At 34.1% G+C, this 25,419-nt stretch overlaps 1 protein-coding gene across 1 annotated transcript; it reads right to left on the bottom strand.

Annotated features, from left to right (window-relative positions):
- Window positions 1-20,556: 20,556 nt before the first annotated feature.
- LOC142980467 (uncharacterized) lies at window positions 20,557-21,204 on the bottom strand. The gene has a single exon (XM_076125865.1). It carries the CDS (start codon window positions 21,106-21,108, stop codon window positions 20,815-20,817), a length of 294 nt encoding a protein of 97 aa, XP_075981980.1. The 5' UTR covers window positions 21,109-21,204; the 3' UTR covers window positions 20,557-20,814.
- Window positions 21,205-25,419: the final 4,215 nt, after the last annotated feature.

The following is a 25,419-nucleotide window of genomic DNA, read 5'->3' as shown; positions in this document are numbered from 1 at the left end:
TGGGAAGGCCCTCGATCAATATTAGACTTCAGTAAGTATTGGAATTTATAAACTTTGGCAACGGTCTGCAGTTTATTAGATTATAAAGTTTTGCAATAAATAATTGTTAATATAAATAAAGATACTCGATTGTTATAAATATATGGAACGGGAATTCCCTTTTCTTACTTACTAGTTATCTTATATCTGTATGATTAACAGTCGTAGTATTATAAATATTATTTTACTTGAACGCTTTTACGCCATTGCAATTATCTTCTTCAGTAGCCTCACACTTCAGTATTATATGTAATTCAAAATTAGTAAAAATATCAAGAAGTGTTATTTCTCCAAAACATTTACGTAACTAAACTCTCCTAATTCCCACCTAAAACACGGTTCCCTATCTAAAAATCTAGTCCTAAAATACGATATTAACGATGATTTATTCAAGACGTCATGACATTTAGAAACCAAATAACTTTATCTAACACCATCCAAGAATAATAAATCGGAATAGAAATACAGTCAGGTAGAGTCCTATATTTAGTGAATTAAAGTTCAGCAAGTCTGAACCCATCTGACCTTTAGAGCGAAACTGGCGGCTATTTGTGCGATGTAACAGTTATATCATTGGATACGAATACTTTATTTAAAATAGATAGGGACTGAAATAGCTGTTCCTGTTTGATTTTAGCGATAGTGATAAATATTGAAGTAGATATATGCCCGGTTTCTGTGTACATTTAGCGGTAGTTTATATATTCAAAAGCGTTTTTTTTATATGAGTTTAAACGCTATTGAATAGATAAACTACTGCTTAATGAACCTCTGAATGAATCGGGGTTAGTGATTTAGAAACCATCTAAGATCTTTGTGTCTAAAGTTTGATTTCTGAGATAAACTTATCATCATTGGTATAGCCTTCCTTGCGACAATTTTGGAATCGGCTTCCAGTCTCACCGAATGTAGCACATGTAAGGAGTGAAAATAAAAGATGGGTCACGGAAAGAAAGTAACTTGAATAGCTCATTTTTTTTTATAAGCGCTTACGGTACCGCGATTCTCTACCACTATCGACCTACTACCACTACCGACAACCGGCTAGCTATCGAAAAAAAATTGTATGACAATCCGTTCAGCGCGTCCAGCTGGCGTCGTAGTAACTATTAGTCAGTACATTTTTCAATGTCAAACTCACGATACTCGATGGTTCTAATTCCAATTGTAGAGAATCGAGCTACAGAAATCGGGATTTACCCTCAATTTGTCTGCATGTTTAGCAAAAGAATTGACATCTCCAACTTGTATTCGAATCCCACCCAAGACAAATATGTATATTTGTGTGATAAGAACGTAACTCCAGTTACTATACCTTGTAATTTGAAATCAGATGCCGGCCGTGTGAGTTGTCCAATGATATTTATTTATTATTTATTTATAAACTGCGCTGTTGTTTTACGTCAATTACATTGTCATAAAACATTTCCTCTTACCTATATTAATTGAATAGTCTATTAAAAGCTTATTGACGTACAATCTAATAATAATTGAACGTAGTACGTGGGTGCATATCGTGATCTGATCACGAGTACTATGCGTAAATAAACAAACTGTACGCGGAACTGTTACTAGGGACTGTTATTTGTGTAACAGGTTCCGGATAAAGTATTTAAACAATACTAAGGTATTATGAAAAAAACGAATTGGTCTGTTCACTATTGATACAATTAGGAGCCTAATAGTACAGTTAAAAGCCGGGTTTAGAATGTTTACAGTTCCAATTAGGTACATAATTAAATTTATATGTTGTCTTGTAAAAAAAATATGTATACTCCAATTACTGTCCCACAGCTAAAGTTGTCTCGTACTGTATGTAAGTGTATATAGGTTTATATAATTTAGGCCGTCTCTATGATGCTGTTCAAATGTTGGCTGAGGACTTTGTATTTACAAATGTTTTAATTATTCTCAGGTGAGCCAGTGTTCCTGTAATATCTCCAAAAAATATACATATGTATATCTCTACAACGCTGCATCTTTTTATTTTGTCACAAGGAAAAGAATGAAGTGAAAATTTAGGTGCAACAGGTACATACCTAAACTAGTTTCGTTTTGAAACATGGCTCCAATAATGGAACTCTAAGGCTTAACCTAGTCTCTCATTCCGAGAGGACACTCGTGCCCAGTAGGACAGTAACGGGTTAATTCTTTTATATCAACTATCACAAAGCAGGCCCAATAAACACAATACCTCAGTGAAAGCTCAAACAATCCTACCGGAGATACGGCAAACAATACACATTTAAAACAAAGGGCTTTTGTTCACGCTCCAAGGAACCCTACCTTCGCAACTGATCTTAGAACTATGACGTATCGATGACGTCACTATTATCAGCCAAGATTTTCTTCCAAACTGTGTTGGAGTTGGCTTCCAGTCTCACACGATACAGCAGAGTACCAGTGTTTTACATGAAGCAACTGCCTATCTGACCTCCGCAACCCAGTTACCTGGGTTATAATACGATACCCTTCGGTAAGACTGGTTGTCAGACATTCAAGCTTCTGACTACTTTTAAGAACGGTCAAAGATATTTTAATGAAGCCAGCCGGGAACCACTATTTAACGTGCCATCCACGGAGGAACTCGATATGTATAAGATGGTCACCCATCCACAGAACAATCTCGGCAAGCGTGGCTTAACCTCAGAGATCGATCCGCGTGGTTGTTGTTAACTTAGCCACGAGTATCAATGACGTCACCGTTTGGTATTAATAGTTGATGATACCGAAATATCGTGATGTTTTTTTCTTCACGTACAGATTTGGCTTGTTGCGTCAATGTTTGTATGTCTCGTTAGACGTATGGATTAAGGTCTGTTTGTTTGCAATTGTGTCATATTACAGCTATTAGTATGACGTGTTCTTACGATTATTTTTTAGATAATCGATTGGGTCTATGAAGAGAACTCGGTTTGGATGTGAAACTTGAGTTTGTGATATAATTTCATATAGGCTTCTTATCACTGCTACCTTTGTGTTTCAACAATGAGAATAAATGATAACTCCTGTAACACTCAAAACTATACAAAAGTATGTGCAGAGATACAACTGTGATAACATTGGTCCCAAAATTATTTTGATTTTTTGTGTTGTTGTTTTTGTCATGTTGTACATGAAAAAATCGTAACCGGTGCGTGCTACTCATAATCGGTGGTCCTGTGTGAAAAGATTTATGGATGAGAATGAGAGAAGGGAAGTTTGTAAGGATTGCAACAAATGACGTTTTTTGTCTCTGCCTACTACCTAAGGGAAAAGACCCCAATCTACATGACCAAACATAGATACTTCATATAAGACTATGTTTCCTTTAAAAGAAAACTCCAATATTTCGTAAGGAATACCTACAAGACACCCACATGCTAAACCACGTTTTTCACGAAAAATAATCTGCGAAAATGCCTATTATACTACGAATTACGGTGTAACCTATATCCGCGACACGTGGCCCATTTTATTGCCTATTTGGGCAGCCGCCAGATGCGACATTAACTCGGCTATAACAATGGAACAATGGGCCGGACATACGGTCACCGTTTCTGCAAAAATACGTTACTTTCTTTTATTATTTTGAATGGTTTTTGCTTGTTATATCATTGAGAATTTATGATAACCTTTTTTGTTATGTTCTAAGCAGGTTCAGAGGTATGTCTGTTACGTAAACGAGTGTGTTTAAAATAGGTCCTTAGTATTTTGTTTAAGGAATCAGCTATATAATGGTTTGTGATAGTGGCTAAGGCTAAAATAATTTTACCTGGATATCAATTTATGACTTTTTAGCCTAGTAAATAACTATTCTATGAGAGAAATCAGGGAAATAATATCATTGTGATAAAAGTACATGTTTGATGTTTTCTCAGCAAATAGCCCTAGTCTTTCACGGCTTATGCGCAGAACTGATTTAAAGCTCCGAAAATTCACAACTCCGAAAAAACAATTTTGCTTATAGGAATAAAATCATTATGCTTATTATCATGGAGATGGATTATCCATTACGTACTCCATTATTCATGTCATTAGCAAACAAACATACATACATAATGACAGTACCATACTTACCATTACCTAGTAAGTGAAGCCACAAAGATAAATTCTCAGAATTCGTTTGCGGTAAAGCCTCGGATTACAAGATTCATCGGATCAAAGAAAATCGTCAATATACGAAAGATTCGTGGAATCTAACTAAGCAGAGTCAAAGGAAACCAATTTCCTTTTTGGTGGAACTTATCGCTATTTCTTAGGTATTTTAGAAGGTTCTGTTGAGCCTTTAGATATGCGTGGAGGATAAATTTGTATTTATCGAATACTTTTATTTGTTATTTTTGTGGATTTTACTGCTTTGTTTTACGAAATATTAGTTGAGTGTGCTTTAGATGGTTTAGGCTAAACATTTCTAGACCTACTCTTCTCTCTACTCTACTTTCGTCTTTCATGCATGATGATAATTATCATCATATCAGCCAAAAGACATCCTCTGCTGGACATAGACGTCCTTTACAAAATTCTACAACGATATTGCATTTATAAATTATATATTATATTTTATCTCCTTACTGTTTATTTTCATACACGCGCACCGGGCACTATCAGATAGGAATAATGTTACTTAGAATTTTGTAGGTAAATTATGGTCCAGAAAAATTGCAAGAAATCCTAGAAAAGAGAAAGAAGATAAATATAAACTTATGTACCTCAACATGTACTTAAGTCAGTCTTTATCATTTTAACCTGTATCGTAGCGACAGAAATAATAAGTAACTTAAGACTGCATATAGTTCCTGTATTTGGGCGACATATTTTTGGAGCAGACGCACTGGTCATGATAGTGACCGTATTGAGAAGGACAATTTTGACGTAAATAAGGCTTTTATCAAGGTGAATGAATGAAATGATTCACAACAAAGAAACGTGCTATACTGTCAAGGTATTTTGATGTAATAAGTGATAATGTGAAGTCATTATTTGGTTAAAGCACGTATATTATGATGAATGGAAGGAAAGATGAGTTTACTGAATACTTCAACGTATTGTAGTCAGAATTTTGATAGGTTCGGAGATATAATCGATTACATGACGTATACTGATATTAACAATATAAAAAGAAAGTAACTCAGTCTTTTTGGCGGTCTATCGTCGTCTCTATTAGTTTTTATAAATGCGTTTATTTAGATGTAAAAATAATGATTATTACGGATAGTTTTCTACGGGGAAATTCATCTGACTATAGCGATTCTCTAGAATCGATTAGGTTAAGAGTTTGACATATCAATTGTACTGCATAAATAGTTCCCACGTTGCCGCTAGAGGTCAGATTTTTATTCAAAACTTTTCGATAGCTGGCCGATCGTCAGAAGTCGATAGCATATCAAAATTTATCAAAAACTACTATCAAAAGCATTAATAAGTTTTTTAAAAATAAAACAAAATTCTTATGACGTTAATACAGATTTCTTACCAAATAAAGTAATGTTTATAAACATTAAGATCAGCGTAAGTAAAAGTGCGCACGCGCAGCACTGGACCAATAAAGGTAAGGTCAAGTTTGTCGCAGCGGCTTATCGACTGTGTACACACGGCCTTATTTGGTTATCGAGTTAATTTTGGCTGCAGTCTTGATGCTCAATGAAAGTAAATATTTAATTATAGTATTCTGTAGGATTGTTTTTAAGTAAAATGTGTTGTAAGATATTATGGTTGTTGATAAAAAACTATAGAATTTTATTTTCGAGTATGTTGACTGTAGAACTTCTCTGTAAAACGTACAGGCTCGGTTTTAATTTTATGTTGAAATTTGATGTAATGATGATGAAATCGACCTCTAAAAAAATATAATTGTACTGTATGAAAAATCTTTATTTGGAACCAAAAAGACATGTAATGTAAAATAAACTCTCAATAAAATTGAAAACTAATTTAACAAAACTTATCCTAGCAACCTATTACCATTGTTTAAAGTTAGATAACAGCATTTCAATTGTTATTCAACCAAATGAAGCTAAATGTATGTTAAACCAATCTAAGAAAAAACAGTAATAATAAGTAGCTGTAAATTCTGTATTCTCTAGAAGAAAACAAATAAATATTAATGCACAGATTACCTATATTATAAACTAACGTGTTTTGTATAAATATACACATTATACCGACAAACCGGAAGGCCTAGAATAAATGTGAAAATAATAGAAAATTCTATGTAATATAACAGTAACTTAGACGTCTATTTCTTTTAAGCTTATGTGTGACCGCGTGTGGTGGGTTCGAATCCCACCTGGTACAAATTAAATTTGTATGCTGATGCTGAGACCACGTGGTTAGCAGTCATATACACTACCACCTAGATCAAAGAGGCAATATTTTTTTAACCCTTTATCACCCAACTGCTGGACAAAGAATTCATCCCGAACAAGGGAGGGGTTAGGCCCTCAGTCCCTCAAGCTGGCCAAGCGAGGGTTAAAGACCTAGCCCGCACTAACAAAACTTTTAGGCATGTTAGTATCTTATAGACACTTTTAGATAAGGATTTCTTTATTTAGATCACCTTATGATATCGATGTATCACCGTTGAGCAAGCAGTAGTTCGATTTCTTTTTCATGAATCTATGAACAAAAAATATCTTCGTTTCCAATGTATCTAATTTTTGCTTTTACCATAAAATATTCCAAAACGTATACCGTATGACTAAGAGTTACTTAACACAACGTGTGACCACGCTTGATATCACGGAGAACAGTTACGATATTTTATTCATACGATAGTCCCACGGCACGAACACCTGGACGAAATCTCAATGGTTATTGTCTACTTTTGTTAGGATATTCTTTTGTGAACAGAGTAAGGGATAACGAAAGTGAATGGAAAAAAAAGCAGCAAAGATTTGGGGATTTTTTTTTTGGTTTTTTTGGAAGATTTGTGAGTTACGATAATGGTTGGATAGTAAATTCTGATAATATGATGTTGCAGTGGCAGAAATACATTCAAGTTCTACTGAAAATGGGGTCCGTTTCGTGCTAGAGAGTAGAGACGCTAATCAGTGGCAAGATTCTCTACAGTCGGTACTATTGAGTATCAAGAGTTTGGCTTAAAAATGTTCTGCAGAAATAGTTAATACGGTCTGGTTACAGGCGCTGTTCATATTTTCGTAAAGGATTTTGCGGTAGCTAGCCGGTTGTCAATAGTTGACAGTGGCAGAGAATCGTGGTACAGTTTTTCATACACAATTTGTAGTAAGTTTGCCTTTATTGATAAAAGTTGAAAAGCGTTCCTCTGCATCTAGATTTACTATTAGTTAGTTAGTTAGAAAAGGTAAGCCAAGGATAGCTTAACAAATTAAATTATTTATAATCGTGATTTCCTTTAATATTTTTTCAATAATTCATGAATGAAGCATCCAAAACAACACCAATTACAAAGCTGTTGTGTTGATGAAAAAATCAATTCATTATGCTTAAAATGGAATTGATTATGACATTGATGTTTTATACCAACAACACAAACACACGAATTGTTTGCTTTGTTTTTAACAGTAGCTAACAAAAAAGTAACCAGCGTAGTAGTGGTATATAGTAGTAGTTTAAAAGTAACTTGCGATCGTCCTTAACTTTTTCCGTGGACTAAAGTTTTCACAACATTCTTTGTTACTGCTCCACTCCTATTAGTGATAGCGAGATGTTATATAGCCTTTAGCCTTTCCTAATAAGAAGGCTATTTAACACATAAAGAATTTTTCATTTCGGTCCAGTAGGTCCTGAGATTAGCGCGTTTAAATAAACTAACTCTTCAGCTTTATACATAATTAGAACCATAGACAACACGCGTTGAACAAAAAGGATCTTAAAAAATACAGTAAATTTGAGTTAGCTACTAAAAAACATCAACCAATTTAAATATTTTAAATAAACACAAAGCATACGTTAGAAACATTTACACGTTTCTCTCGTCTGTTTCCAAATTACCATATGTATGGAAACAAAGCATAAAAAAATACTTCCATACAAAATGTTGGAATAATATCTGTCTATTTAGTGACGACTTTAAACAATAACATTACCACTTTGGGCAATTGAAACTAATTAAAATATGTTTGAGCCAGTTAAACCCGGCTTATGTTTTCATAGAATTTAATTAGAAGTTATTAATGAGCAGATTTTTCCGGTTATAAGCAGTATTTAAATGGGCTTTCGGTTCTGCGTGAAAGATCAGCAAACATAACATTTATAATTCCAAAAAGACACATACGAAATGAAAACTAGATCACTTAAGACGTTATGATTCTATAGCAGTAAAGCGTCTTCAATGAATGCAAAGGTGCTCAGTAGAAAAAAGATGTCAGTAGTGTAAAGATGTGAGATTACTTACGACTTTTTTCAACTGTGGATAGCGAAATTTTAATTGAAATTCACACGGTTTCTACCGTTTAACTGAATACACATTTGATTAAACTACTTTTACTGATATTATCGTGGTTCACAGTGATACAACAGATTATTTCTATACCTTTAAGAATTTAAGGTAGCAGTTTGAAATTTTACCATGTGACGTGATTAAGTGACTGACGTGAATAGTAATTTGATCAGCACCATTCAATAGGATTATAATTCACAAGACAGAAAGCAGATTAATTGATTTATTGGTGTATTATAGCATGTACAAGTAAGAATAATTAAACTAATATATTTCAATTTTTTTTTCTATCAGCCGCGACAACTTTTGTGACCAAGAAGTATTAATATAGACTCTCTTTGGAGTTAATCTAACAAACAGATAGTTTGACCTTCCAACACCAGATGAGTGATGACCGAGTAAAGAATCTGGGAGTTTCCCCTTATACCAGTGGTTTCCAACCAGTGGTCCGCGGACCACCAGAGATCCATGGAAGTCAAAATATGGTCCGGGATTGATTTTAACATTTTAAATGTTCAGGATGATAATTACACTTTATTTTTAATATACTTACACAGTGGCCCCTGTTAATATAAAAGTGGTCCCGGACTAAGAAAAGGTTGGGAACCCCCGTCTTATAGGTAGTACCTTTAAAATCAAGTAAAATGTGATTAAGGTACCTAACATGGGCATGAGATCTTTGACAGTAGATATTTCGTTCTTCAAAATTTGACCTATCACTTCCAGTCAGGGGTCTATCAATAAATTGCCAATTAGCCCCAATTAGAATATACAATTTAGAACATTTTATAACCTCTTTAAATGCTAACCATATTAACATGGCCGTGCGACCTCTTTGAGCTAATAATGAGAGAGACAATAACAGCTTATTACACGGTCTACTGGATTTGGGCTTTATGAAATAGAACAAGCATGTATGATGTTATGGCAGACATATAACTGAGAAAAGTTATGAAGGTAAGTTTAATTATACTATACATAATAATATGTATATTAAGAGACCAAATATCGTAACTATAGTGGCACTTACCGTTTAGTTTTTGTGGTTAGGACACTCATTTTGGCTTGTTGAGTTCGCCCTTTAATAGATAAAATTATATATTAGAGTTTTATTTATGAAAAAACAATATTTTGCATTTCAATGTGCGATTCTCTGTAGTCCGTATTATCAACTATAAGAAATTTGACAATTTAAAATGCACTTTAAAAACAAATTCTACGACGAAAGGTACTAACAATTTTTTCCTCAATAGCTAGCGGGTTGTCGTTAGTCGATCGTGACGGAATTCTTTCAAATGTAGGGACAACGAATTTATACTGCGATTTTACGTACCTATACTTATCGTGACTTTCTTGATGCCATCCAAATGGACTCTGATATCAGTCCAACCTACTTTCCACCTCAACAACAACAGATCATAAACCAAACAATAAATGTAAATATCACATGGCCACATATTTATTAAACTTTACACCAAAGGACGTATTCATACACACCAAAACGATCCAAGACCTGCCGTAAGAAAGAGATAGCGCTATACAAACCATATAGCGCCGTCTCTTTTTCGCGATAGAACATGGGTCGCATTAGCAGAATTCGGCCCCAGGATTTGGCCACTAACCAAAAGCGGGCAACATTGTCTGCATACAATTTTATTCAACTATGATATATTATTTTTGGATCGGCATCAGATTCAGTCGATCTTGTGAGGTTTTATTTGTGATTCGGCTAGACAAGTGTAGTTTTAAATTAGATGCTCGTACGTCAAAAGGGTATTTTGGTGATATTTTCTCGTAAGAATAGAATTATTTTATCTGTTCTATGAATATGATCATGTTATCGTCGCATGCGAATTCGTATATTTTTGTGCTTAGTACCTAAAGTTTGTAAAAATACTGGCATAAAAAACTAAAGGTATTTACGAAAATATTATACTATAGAACGAAAATTTCTATAACAAAACATTATAATATAGTATCTACGTTCTACATTATATTATATCATGGACCTCATGCCTCTTTCCTATAGGTCTTCAGAACGCCATTCGTCACCACTTAGTTTCAGGCACACGAGACTGCCCATTACGAGTTACAGGCTAAGTAATAAATGCGGCCACTGATCTTAGGGACTGAGTCAAGCCCAAATGTTACTTACCTATCTCACTAGCCGTCTACCAAGCGCCGCGCCATTGACTGGCCTGTCTGTATCGCATTCATTCTTGACTAATTTTCACAGTTTTAACAGTACCTGCGGAAACCCATATGCATTTTTTTTCCGAATAAACCAACTTGTTAGTGAATTTGACAAAATATATACCTAGTCAATTCAGAAAACGAGTATCTCCAATTTCAAATAAAGCACACGTTTTGCCTACAGTATAATTTATTGAAATCCGAACCTAATAAAATGTTAATCGTATAGGAAAGTTTTCAAACAATCAATTTACAACGTACTTAGTATACGATACTGTTACTCAATAGTTAGGTATTTTATTACCTAGAGTTCACGTTTAATGCATTTGTAGTACCTACGGTCACGGTTGTTCCTCCACGTGTATTTACTACTATATTATTATTCAAAAAAGTAGTTATTTTTCTTATGAGTTGCAATTTATTCACACCCCGATTTTTGTGTTATACGTACATAGTATCACTGTCTGCCATACATTAAGGTGTAAACAGAGGTTTAAAACACGTTTCCCCGTACACAATATTAGTAACCGGGCACGTTACTAAACTCCAAGCTACTGTTAGTAAGTGTTCTAATGTAAAGAGAATACCAAATAGCACTTTGGACGACCTGGAAATCAAACCCGAGACCTCATGATGAGCCGTCGGATACACGAACGACAGCGCCAAAGAGACAGTCAGCTATTTTCCTTCAGCATAAAAGCAAGTGACAATTATTTCTGCATAACTTTGGAGAGGCCATTACCTATACCACTTGTGTTTATAAAAAACTATTTTATAACAAATTAAAAATAATGTAGGCACATAATAAATCAATATATGGGAAAAAAGGTTATAATAATATTATTATTATAACAAGTGAGTGCAGTGTCCACGTGAAACACTTACACGTGGTGTGCGATGTCGTAAGAAGGCATTGTTTTAATATTGCATAATACATTTCAATTATAACTTGTTGGTAGGTATAGATAAGGTAAGATACTGTAATAAATTAAATGTTAAAATATTGACATAAATACATACATAATTTCAAGCCTGTTTTACCTGAAGGTGTTAGGCAGAACTGTATAGAACACACCCACATTTTGGCATTTTGGTACAATATTAGACCCGTGTGATAGGGAGATAGCTATATACCGGGCAAGTTACGAAGCTCCGGACCATTACTAAGAAATACTATAATACACATAAGAAAACTAGGTCTATTGCACTTAGCCCGACCCGAAAATCGAACCCACAATCTCGGGATTAGCACAAATATATGTAGATAACCTTAAACCTAATTATGACGATAAAATTACCGAAAGAAAATTATCTTCCTAATTTTAGCGTTTATCCACCAGAGCTCTTCATTTCTCAAGGTCGCAAAGTAACTTACTTCTCCGATTAAAGTAAAAAGCTAATAGCCAGTCATTTTCTCCATAAGTATGTTGAGGTCAGCGCACAATTAAACCTAATACCTATAGTTTATAATAGATAATTAATTATACTATAATTACTTGTTAATTTAAATGTTATTAACTACGATCAAGCGATCAGTATATTTGAATCAATTTTAGATCTGCAGAAAGCAATTGAAACGAAGATGGGCCTGTATATTGTCCGTCTTCTGATTCTGGAAATAAAACTTTTATCGTGTCAAAATAATGGGTCTTTGGGCGTTTCGCACCACACTCTATTCGCCCCGCGGTGCGAATCGCCCAAGTACTGTTTCTGAATGGGTCCTTTCGCACCGCAGTGGTTGGACCGGGGCGAATGGCCTAAGGTATATTTTTGAATAGGTCGATTCGGACCGATGACAAAATGAATCAATATCCCTTAAGTAGCTCTGATTTGGACTCATAAAATTCCAATCGACAATTCATACAGGTGAGAAGAAAAGTGGTAGCTGAGAAAAATTCCTATGGCATAAGTTTAAACACAATTTAAACATGGCATAGTCGTATTGATTTTATTAGATAATGATGATTTTAAATACTACAAAAAGAGAAATCAACACAAAAAAAACACAAGTTTTAGTAATATGGCTACTTTTAACTAACTTTGGATAATCACAGATTATGATGTACATTACAATCTTCTTATAACTAGTCTAATTTTCAAAATCACAGGAACTAACTTTAACATTTTATGTTGTTATGTTGAGTAATATTTTGTGTTCGGTTGTACCATAGAACATGCATTCAACAACTCAATAAAAAACTTGTGGTCCGAATCGACCCATTGTAAGAAGTTATTGGGCGATTCGCACCGCGGTATGAAATGACCCATTCAGAAATGAGACTTGGGCGATTCGCACCGCGGGGCGAATCACTTGCGGTGCGAAACGCCTAAAGACCCAAAATAATGCCCCCGGATCACCCCGGCCGGTTGAAAAAACATCAGCTGAATTCAGTATGAAGTCCAGAAATCGGTTATTGAAAAATAAAACAGGCTGTGCCGACATTTCTTAACGTGGGACAAGGACAAGACAGAGAAAATAGAGAAAAGATTCTTGGAGGACAAGAAAAAGAAGAATAAGGAAAAGATCCCGCTATTTCAAGAGTTTTTGATATTAAAACGAGGGCGAAAAATACTTTATCCGATTCAACTCAACGGTTAGCAGTTGCGGAATAAGCACATAAACATATTATATGTACCACCTAAGTAGTTATTATATTAATAAGATAATAAATACATTAATTATATTAAAGATATTATTTGTCGTCACATAACGTGACGATGTCAATATATCACTAGAGTTATCAGCGCGAAGAAAACAATAAGGTCAACGTACGGACATGCGTTGCGAATACAAGTCAATGTAGATTTATAATTAACTTTATAAATGTATGTTTTATGCTAATTTTATTTAATTAAACCGCTTATTTACCTGTGTAAATATAGGTGGCTAATTATAAATTGGTTTCCATTGGTAATAAGTGTGTGGAACAGATTTGTCACTAAAAATAAAAATGTACAACTTATATTATTCGATTTGTAAAGAAATTTATGTTTCTCGCACCTGGAATACGTGAACACGACCAAAATCTGAATCATTTCTCATTCTAAAAGAGAACAATATTATAGCTTATTATGTTGGCCATTTTTAACCCCTAGCAATTACAACAAAACGTATAACAATAACGTTAATATATATATTTTTTAAAACCCATCTTTGTCCCACTGCTGGGCAAGGGCCGAACCCGAACGAGGGAAGGGTTTATATTCCAGTCGTATATTTACATACATATGTATGCATAATGCAGTACCTGGGAATGAAAAACCGGCATTGATATCACATTCCTTCAAAGTGTGATTATACCTGCCTGGCGTCTACTCAGTCCTATCCAACGGGGAAATACATCCCTAATTTGTTAACATAAAAATAAACGTTTTATGCAATAAAATGGCAACTCCTTTATTCAATATTAGTTTTCCCTATTGACATAACAAAGTGTAATTATAATAAAACTCATAAACATTCAGTTTTTCCCCCGTTCTGTGATGAGCTGACGATGACATAATGTTTGTTTGTTTGTTGTAACTAACGTCATTAACACGCAATCAAGGACACGTTGTCATAGACTTTGTCTGAATGATTTGTTATAATCTATTGACTGTTAAAAGATGTGTCATTGAAACGTAATATCAAAGATGATGTGAGGATTTGTCGATAAGTTATAAAATTTTTGAATCTTATTACGTACGTACAGTTTTGCCCTCGTATTTAACCCTTTGTTGAACCACTTTTCGCCATTGATAGGCGTTAAGGTTTTATAATATTTATAAATAAACTGTTATATTACTTAAAAAGTAGTAAAGACAATCAGTTGTATGTCACTGATTTATTTATTTTATTTTATGTCACTATATGTATATAGACTGGACTAATAAATCAATTTAATTTCAGGAAATCAAGACTATCATTGTCTTTCACTGTTAAACCATATTTTTATTAAGGCAAAGGACTATGGGCGGAATCGTCCCCACCCATCAACAAAAATGAAATGTAGCTCAATTGATATATCTTGGCAAGACGATATTTTTATACTATGGCGACATTGCCCAAATGCAGTTCTCATAGTATCTTACGTTTAAACAAATATCTCGTTAACGTATTATTGACGACTAATTCCAAAATACATGCTCATTTATTTATTATAGCTGGGTATATAATTATATAGCTGCTAGCTAGTATATATATAGCTGGGTACAAAATAACCCCCTCCCCCCGCTCTCCAACCCACGATTTTAGATCTGATCAGATTTTAATCTGCCAGCGCATCTGTTAGACAGCATTATAATTGACGAGTAAAAATAATTATTGAAATATGAAATCAATAACATGTATTAACCATATAATGGAAATGATATAAGTATATACATATGAGTGCCTCTGTGGCGCGGTCGGTAGTATATGCGACTGCGGTGCGAGAGGTCTCGGGTTCGAATCCTGGGTCGGGCCAAACAGTATTTTCTGAGATTTTCTGTTAAGAATTTCCTAGAGATTGCCCGGAGTTAGGAAGTTGAGGTCGAAGACCTCCATGTCTCGGAGAGCACGTAAAGCCGTCGGTCCTGCGCTTGACCTCTCACTGGTCGTGTCGGTTATCCGTCCCACCAAACTATGAGAGTGATGGAGGCGCCCATAGCCAGTTGCGCTCACCGGTCGGTAAACGATCTGTGGGTTAAGCAACCATTGGCGCGGTCATTCCATAGATGGGTGACCGCATAGTGGTATTTGAACTGGGCGTCTCCGTGCTTCGGAGGGCACGTTAAAAGTCGGTCCCGGTTGTTGTCTACTAAGATAACAGTCGTTAAGCCACGTCAAATGCCTCTCGGGCGGCTTGAACAACTTTGACACTAGGTTGACCACTAACCATACGACAAACAAACAAACAAACATGGAATAGAGAGTGTACCTGTGTATTGTGCACACACTTGGACACTATAAACAAAGTCCGGCACAGATGGCCAGTTTCAATGAAACTGACCGCCGTAGCCGTATATCGGCTAGGAGGACATTATTATACATATGAGTTAGTACTGTAATATAACAATAATGTTAAAATAACCTACAAATGTAAAATAAAAATATACGTTAAATAATAATTAGAAATTGTTTTTTTTTTTAATATATATTCCCACTGATTTATCAAAAACAAAGGATTTTAATTAAATAGGGGGCACTTTATGAACGCGTTGGTATCAGTTCCATGTTTGTTAGTAGGTGGGGACGGAGCCCATACATTTTTGCCCATAGTCCAATCTTAATGTCGGAAAGAAGCTGTTTCTTCCGTTTATTCATGCGTGATTTATACTTACACGTAAGAACAAGTCCATTTATACTTCATCTTGAATTTACAAGTCATTTGTACCGAAACAGTGAGAGACAATGTTTACATTGCGACTGCTTTCACAAGGCCGTTAGCCGAAAACAATGAGACGAACAAATAATGGATATAAATAGATGTTCCTTTAGATAATTACGACACTTCCCTTGTATTCCTTCCATTGTATTTTTAAAAGAGGACTTTTAGTAACAAAGCTAGGCGACTACCAAGCTAGGTTAGGTTCTAACCATGAATTTCGGTCATCATTTACAATCATTTTCAGAACAATAGCGAATAGTTTGCAGCGCGATTTATTTTGACACTAATTCGACTCTTATAGACGACAATAGGAAATTATTTCCTTTACTAGTACGACTAAAAACAGAAACAACCTAACAGTTTTGAACGTCTTTTAACTGTCACTATGGAGACACACACCTTCACCCTCACCTCATTTAAGTACAAATTATTTTACATTAATTTTTTAAGAAGGTAACAAAGAAGTATTGAGAATTCATAATCGCACTGAAGATCGAATCGGTTCTACAAAGGTACTTCTCAAAATACTATCTTAAAAATTCAATGTTTGTAGATTAAGTACCCAAAATATTATCTTTAACAGAATTCATAGCTTCAACTCTGTAACTAAGTACACACTGAACACTGTATATTTCAATATCGACATTTTCCCAATGCGTGTAAATGTAAAAATAGCGATATCTCGTTCAGATGACATCTTGAGATTTGTCTGCAGATGTTAGTTAGATTAGTTTGGGTTTTACACAAAGATAAGAATATAGTAATACTACACCTACTCTTGTTGGTACATTATCTAAGATCTTAGATTGCAATCTTTTGACGAAGATGGATTTATTGTTATGATGATTTCTTTAACAATATTGTTACCAAGTGCCTTAAGGAGCTAGAAAAATGTATGAAATAGTGCATTTTAATAGGTAATAGTTAAAGAATATTTTACATATTATTATAAAAAAAAAATTGTAACAATCACATGCTATAATAGCTAAAGCAGTTTTTCCTAAAACAACGAACAGAAATAAAAGAAACATGGTTTTTTATTTATCCTCTTCTCCCCCCAGTTACGAAACTTCGAAATGACTTTGAAGGATCATAGAAGCGGGATCCATTTTACCCCACTGTCCTTATTTTAGTTCAATGAACTCTTCATGATAGACGTCTTCCCTTGAACATTATCATATTTTTTTAGCGTACGTAATTTTCTTTTTAATTAAAAGGTTATCATTTAATATTTAAAAAATTTAGAAATAGTAAATCTCGTTCGGGATGAAACCCTTGTCCAGCAGTGAGACAGAAACCTGACAATCCTAAAAAAGTTAGGAAAATTCCGCTCTTCAAATAATGTCACTGGCTTGAAGCGTTCGAGAATATGCTGATTTCTACTTTTATAGGTAAAAAACAAATAGAAACGCGAGAAGGACACATTCGTAGCCACGTGCACACAAATCGTGCTGTCTACGTGTATTATGATATAGGTACATACATACATACATATGTATACACAGTTGTGCATATAATACGCTATATTATTATGTATAGATGTAAGCCGGTTGCTATCCGATCGATTTTATGTAATACATAAATATAGCGAGTAATTCTGTGAATGCCTTGTGTATAATAATAGAAAGGGAAGTAATACTTTTGTGTTTTTCTTCTACTGAACAGAGTGACTCAATTCATGTAAAAAATCATCCACTAGGTCAAAGGTAAATCATTATACGAGATGGATATATCCTGTATAATATGCAGCATGTTTAATTAGAGCAAATTTATAAAAGGTATTATGAAAGAATGAATAATGAAATGGTATGTATTTTTTCAATTAAATTCGCTTCAATTCATTTTAAAAATTAACAATACTGCGTTTCAGTATTAAGAATTATGACGTATATTGAAATAAATATATAATAACGTCAACAGTACTATCTCTCTATCAATCAAATTGCATAGAGCACATCGTTCCTATAAACATACAGTACCATCGAACAGTATTATTATTATAAGTAGATGTAGCAAAGGTCAGAGGGTGTGGCTCTGTGCTATGTCTGTAATGCATTTATACGTTGCTTGCCAATCCCCCGCGCGTTTGCGTCTGTTTACGTCTTCATTTTAATAGTATTATATCGTGATATTTAGAGTATTTCCTAGGCTGAAATATAGGTTACTTTATTACGGAATAATTTAGATTTTTATCGATGAAAGAATTTTTAAAATCGGTTTAGTGGTTTCAGAGATAATACTTTAAAAACTATTACACGTATATTTCACTTTTTGTTAATAATTGTTAGTGTTATAAATGAAGGGACAGTTTCACAGCTTATGCATAAATACTTGATTACCTATCCCATAGATAGCATGACACTTCATGACAGCAAATGAATAAAAACATGACTGTCAACTAACCCCGTTGATAAACTATCTAGTATTTATTAAACAGTGCTGAATCCGGTCATAAGAACAAACACTTAATTTTCTTTTAGGTCGATTATAAATCTATATATCGTGATGTTATTGTATACTTTTAATGACCGAAATAAACTGTGGTTTAGTAAATTTTCCACTATCGTAGAGCGATAAGAATGTGTTAGTTTTTGTTAGATTAATTATATTATCGAATTTCAACCGTTGAAATTATACCTACAGTTAAAAAATTACACTCACTTTTACATTATTTTGAGAGCAACATTTCATTTGAATAAAAAAAATCGCTTATAAAATTGCCTATCTGATAAAACTGCACGGAAATACCAAATAGTTATCTAAAGGTAATAAATCCACCAGATAAGTCTCCATTCTCATTTAAATCCTAATAAAATTATTCTAACCTGTATGCGAAAATTTGTAACTAAGGATGTATGTATGTTTGTTACTCTTTCACAAAAAAACTACTCGACGGATTGTAATAAAATTTAGTACACGGATAGCCTAAAACTTAAGTTAACACATAGGAAACTTTTAACCCGGATAATTTATGTAAACAAAGTCGCAGCAAAAGCCAAGTTATATCTAAATGTATTTCTAAAATGGTTGTTCCGTATAAAATACTTCCCAAAACACGATCGTTTTACGATGACTTGCATAATGTTATATCAAACAGGTTATTATAATTTTTCCGTGACACAAAGCTAACATAACATAGATTATTCTTTGTGGCTATTATATTTAATTTCACATGTATGTAATTGTTTGCATGTAATTTGCAGGCTTGACCTCTATTCGTTGTTATGTCAGTAAAATTGTTGAGAATTTTAATAGGTAGGTATATTATTTTACTAGCTAATGCTAGGGACTTCTTTCATATATCAATACATTATAATACGTAAGATAAGAGTAATATAAAATAATATTTAATAACGAAATTCTAAATCCCGTATATATGACTGTTGTCGAGAAATGCGAAATCTACTGAACATATTTGCAAGATGTTTTCATCAATAGAGTAGATCAGAATAATTAATGAGAAAAGTTGCGATAAATAATTTACTAAGATTTTTTGTAAATTATCAAAAATATTATGAGAAAAAGAAAAAGGAAAATATTATAATTGGTGAAGATAATGTCACTCGTTTCAGTTTTGTCTTAAATCCGCTTGAAATCTACAATTCTACATACATAACTCTCTACTAAAGTAGTTGCTAAATTCCTAGGCCATTTCTAGTCAGGGATTAAACTCATTAACGTTTCTTTCTTTCCGAATGACAATCGTTTCAATGATTTTGTAAAAGCGTATCGAATAATTAATTTCGCATAATTAATATGAATATGTAGTTTGTTTTATTACTGTTATTTTATATAACAAATAACGATCGTGAATCATTTGTATACAATAAAGCAATTATTTTGTTGTGAATATCATTCTCTATTATTAAGTGTAATTTCCCAGTTTTGTTGACTATGTTTGTTGTTGGAAATTTACCTTATTGCTCACATTTTATTCATCTTCTTTACCGCTCTTAATGTTGTGTGTTTTGTTGTTAAATTGCATAAGAATTGTTGTTATTGTATTGTTAGATAACATACAAACAAAACGATCTTTTGTTTGAGAGCGCTGACCCAAAACATTGATTTGTATCGATACTATTATCTTGCTTGACTACAAGATTTATCTAAGTCTTTTCTGTGTAATGCGAAGTAGGATGTTGGCAAAATTCTCTAAATACTATTTTCTTTCATAATATTGACATTATTAACTTGTTTGGTTTACAAATAGGCGTCGCTAAGTCACAGAAGATTGATGTTTGCGCCATCCTATCATTTGTGAAATACTCGATTGCCTTACTTTGATTATTTATGTATTGACATTGATAAATTGTTTACTTGTTTTTGTGTAATTAATCGTGTGTGTTAATAGTTATTCCGATATCGTTATTTCATCATTAGTGTTAATGTTGTTTGTCAGTAAACAAACTTTTAATCAAGTGTTCATAGACCTTGTTTCAGATAAAATACAACTGCGTAATGCACTTGTGTTTTCTTTAGCACAACTGAGCGAAAAAGGAAACTGCCCTTGATTTTATTCAATGTTTGTGAATGATGTCAAGGTGTACTTACGTAGTAATAAAGTAAAGACGTAAATCAGATAAAAACACATTTTTATTCCTCAAAAACTTATTCTAACTTACACCTACATTGGCATAGACTTTGGCGTTACAGCGTTATTTGGTTTCACTTCACAATTGTTCCGACACTTTTTCCGTGAGCGTCAAGTTCACTAAACTTCTCCTGGCGGTTCTAACTTCACGGTCCACCTTCAGAGCTTCCAAGGCCCGAGGGTTGAAGCCGAACAGCCGGCCGGGGCTTCATAACTTCATCCGTGCTTCAGCGGCCTGTCGATCAAGGCTCCTCGTCCTCAGACAGGGACGGCAGAGCCAAGGTGCGGCGCAGCTTCTCACGCCGTTGCGGGGAGATGGACTTCTGACGACGGAGGCCTTCGGTGTGCAGGACGTAGGAGCGCTGCTCCTGCTCGAACACCTCCTCGGAGTCATCTTCCACTAGCGCGGGTAACGCGGTGCCGCGAAGCTTCTGCCTCCTCGGGCAGTCCGTGGCGATGGAGTCCATCTCACGGTGCTTCAGCGACGGGTACACATCAGCGTACAGAGCGGCAACAGTTTCTAGTTTCACAACCATGTTGGATACTTAGAGTGATTTGTAATGTAAGGGAAAGGTTTTTAGATCGCGACGTGCTCTCTTCGAGTGCTCGTGGCAGAGTGCGGGGCGGCGGAGCGGCGCTCGTATTTATACCTCTCGCCAACCGTGATAAATTGGTTTGTGTGCACTCCGACTGGCGTCACAGCGCGTCTGTGTGTTTACGCTAAGGTTCGCGTTCACTTGAGCCGTGTAAAAACCGTTTCGCTCGTAGTACGCAGAACACACCTTTGTTATATTTTTACGTCTTTTTTCAACGTAAACACGTGGTTTCTTGATTGCCTTTTTGCTGTAATGTAGTTTCTCAGAACATCTGCTTCTTATACTTTCATGTACGCGAATCGCGGTCTACGAGGAAGCTGGGATTTCCGTCTGATTTTCGTGCGCGGATTTCGGCTAATTTTCTTGGTAGTGCAACTAAATTAGTTTTGGGCGGCGAGAGGAATCGATCATGTAATTTCCTACTCCTAATTGACTTCCTATAGAGAATTAGGGGCTTTGTCGGAAGCTGGCACCATTTTCTTTTCCTTCAATCTTATGACCTGAATAAAGACACTACACGAAATAACATCTAATAAAAAATCAGTGTCTCTATGCATCTAACCTTACAACATAATGGAGATGGGCAGGTATAGATGCATAATGCGCTGAGCTTGACCCGCTTCGCTTGAAGCCGTACAAGTGAGGATGGTAACACTCCACCGGCTTTCTGACCTTCGAATACAAATGGACGTCATGTTTCCACTGATCCTTGCACATTGCACATTAATGGTGCATTTATAGTAAGACGGTTCTCGAAAACGTTCGCCCTGTTTAGTGCAGGTATACTATATACTAATATACTTATACTATATATACTACTATAATGTAATAATATTATAAATGCGTAAGTTTGTGAGTATGTAAGGATATTTGTTACTCTTTCAGGCAAACACTATTGAACCGATTACGATGAAATTTGGTATGTAAGTAGCTGAAGACCCATAATAACACACAGGGTACTTTTTATCACGGAGTATTGGGATTGGGATTTATTTTGTCCACACAGTCGAAGTCGCGGGCAGCCTCTCGTAAAGTATATATGTGTATAAGTACATAAGGGTTTCGCTGTATTGTGCTGACGTCAAACTTAGTGTTATTTGCGCTGGACGAAAATTTATGCTACTCGTAATAATTATAGACTTGTTTAATTTGTGTTTTAGAGGTTTATTTAATGTAACTGCAGATGCGGTGCATTATTTATCTTTACTATTATTATGAAGAGAGAATGAGAATATTGCAAGGTTTTCGAATCTCCGCTGATATTAGAGATATCGTTCACTATTTAAAAGATACTATAATAGTATACCAGAGGACTATAGTATAGACTGATATCTATACCCTATATACCCTATATACTATGTATAAAGCTGAAGAGTTTGTTTGTTTGAACGCGGTAATCTCAGGAACTACTGGTTTGAAATGAAAAAATATTTTTGTGATGAATAGACCATTAATCGAGGAAGGCTTAAGGCTATACAACATCACGCTACGGCCATTAGGAACAGAGTAGCACTGAAAAGTGTTAAAAAAAACAGGGAAAATTATGACCCATGCTCTGTTATGTAACGCAAGACGAGGCGGACTACTAGTTTAACTATCGTTGAATAACTTAATTAATAAGAAATTCGTAAAAATAGATTGTTAAGAATAATATTTAAATTAAACTAATTAAAAATAAAATTTCACAATCACATTCAATGTCTTGAAAAAGTCCCTGATCTAATCATACAAGATAGTTAACTATCTATTTCTCATAATAAAGATAATTATAGAAACATTACTTCACTTTTACATACATCTAGATAATTAAAAAAATTAATGTATAACAAATAAGTAGTTTTAAGATTATTATTTTGATAACAACAACAATCTGATAAGCACTGATGACCTAAATTTGTGTTGTGTTTCGGAAATTGAAACAATACAATAAATAATTAAACATATTTTAACGATTTTCATCACACCTGCTATGTCAGAAGGTGTAGGCACGGGTGTATCGTAAGCTAGGTTGACTGTCGGTTGGGTTCATCTTCACGTATTCTGTTTTGTCACCCGGCTAGGCAGTTTAATGCCGAACTGACTGTGTATAGAAAGAAATATAATCATGTTTCATGTTTTATAATTTCAGTAGATAGGTTTTAGTTTGTTCAGTAGATAGATTAATAGAAAGTAAGCCTAATGCCATATCATATGCCATTAAGAAAAAATCGGTCAAGAATCGGAAAACCCCATCGAAATTTTCCTGCATGCCACATCCGTCCACAGAAGCATGGAGAAGAAAAGTTTTCCAGATTAAATATTGTTTGATTGTATAATAACTTGTGATTAAATTTTAATTTAATTTAGATAGCAGTTTAAATGCCTTCGGTCATAAACGTTAATTGGTAACATTTTACATAATGTTTTAAATATTATGTCAATTATCAGGCCATTTAGCCAGATACAAGTTCTTGAAAATTGACAATATTCATTGATTGGTAATATGATGCAAACTTATGCGTTACAAATTATTGTGTTTAAAATTGGTCGGTAAAACTGCACATCGTGCCTTCGTAAAATTGGTTAAGAAGTAAGCACTACTAAAAAAATTACTAATAGTCTAGCATAAAACAAAAGCATAGTGTATGCTTGTATATTATCTTTATATATATAATTCTTCCGTAAGTGTGTATGTCACTGAACTTCTCTTAAACGACTGGAACGATTTTGATGAATTTTTTTGTGTGTGTTCAAGGGGATCTGAGAATGGTTTAGATTTACAATTTTGTCCGCTGGACAATGTTTTTTTGACGTGTAGACAGGACAACGTCTGTCGGGTCCGCTAGTATATCTATAAAATTGTCTAACTAACGCAAGTTCCGTCAGTATGTCTATCAATTCCGTCGGTAAAACCCACGCCTGGTAAATACTCATGTTTCGGCATTCCCTGCACTTTGTTATTGCAACTACTAATTGAACTAATTATAAAAATACGTGCTAAAAGGATTTTAAAGGTTACTTTTAAATTTGTTTTAGTTCCGTAAACAGTTTATTTAATCAAATTGTATTCGAGAAAAATAATTTACTTTGCAACTGTATCTTTTTATTTCAATATAGAGTTACTGTTGAGGTTTTTAAACTTTCGCATTGCGTGTTTATTATCAACTATTAGAATTAACATGTCTTAGGGATCACACACTGGATGTTTCGGCATTAGACACAAGACCACGGTCAATGTGACCTACATATAAGTGTCAAGCGATCTAATGTAATGCACGTTTGCGTTGAATTGTGTACAATATTACGTAATATTCTTTAAAAGATGAAATACCCATTTCGGTATATCCAGATCAAAAAAACCTTGTATTAGAAACTAACTCTACTAACATATTCCGCAACAATTTACAAGTAATTTTGAATGTCAAACGCCTAAAACTTTCAGTGAAAAACACAAAGAGCACACAGCTAGAGCTAGCTAAGACGCAGTAAATAAGTATTAAAGTAAATTGCATATGTAAAGACATTACTACGTCGTAAGGCCAACGACCTTTATTTGTTTACTTCCTATACATACACGTTACGTATATAATATATAATGAGAAATACATGAGAGAACATAGTCCGATTTCGGTGTTTTGTAATAGAATGGTCAGTGCGTGATTGAATGCTGTATTCGTATTTTGATTATTCTATTGTAATAATTGTGTTAACTTTAGAGTTGTCTTGGTAACATAATGTGTGTAAATACACTTTTATGTAAGACTACATAGTAGTAATACTTGTTTAAAGTACTCTTAGTAAAATATGAATAGTAGGTAAAGTGACAAAACCAACGCTTTTTACTCTGTAAAGAAGTTTACTTTATGGATCCATTAGCTTATACCCGTGGCTTTACTCTGTTTGTTAAAGATTTATTAGGTTATAAACTTTGGTTATAAATTGGCAGATCATGCTAATAATTTTTCAAATTCAAATTCAAATTCAAATGTCTTTATTGCTAAAATTGTGGTAATACAATAAATGTGATCTTATAAGTAGGAAGTACAGCACAATCAAATTCAATTGACCAATTGACATATTTTTCACTTTAATAATATTAATTTATACAGCGTTGATAAATACGTAAAACATTTTATTGTTATGTTATGATTTTTTTTTGGGTGATACATATGGGAAATTTATAAACGCAAGTATTTTATAACCACACAAAAAAACCCTTATATCATCCAAAATTCCCACCAAACATCAAAGGCAAAGAAAAATACATTTCTT

Source organism: Anticarsia gemmatalis, chromosome 18 (genome assembly GCF_050436995.1).
Source record: "Anticarsia gemmatalis isolate Benzon Research Colony breed Stoneville strain chromosome 18, ilAntGemm2 primary, whole genome shotgun sequence".
NCBI classification, from domain to species: Eukaryota; Metazoa; Arthropoda; class Insecta; order Lepidoptera; family Erebidae; genus Anticarsia; species Anticarsia gemmatalis.
This window is presented reverse-complemented; position numbering and strand designations above follow the sequence as displayed.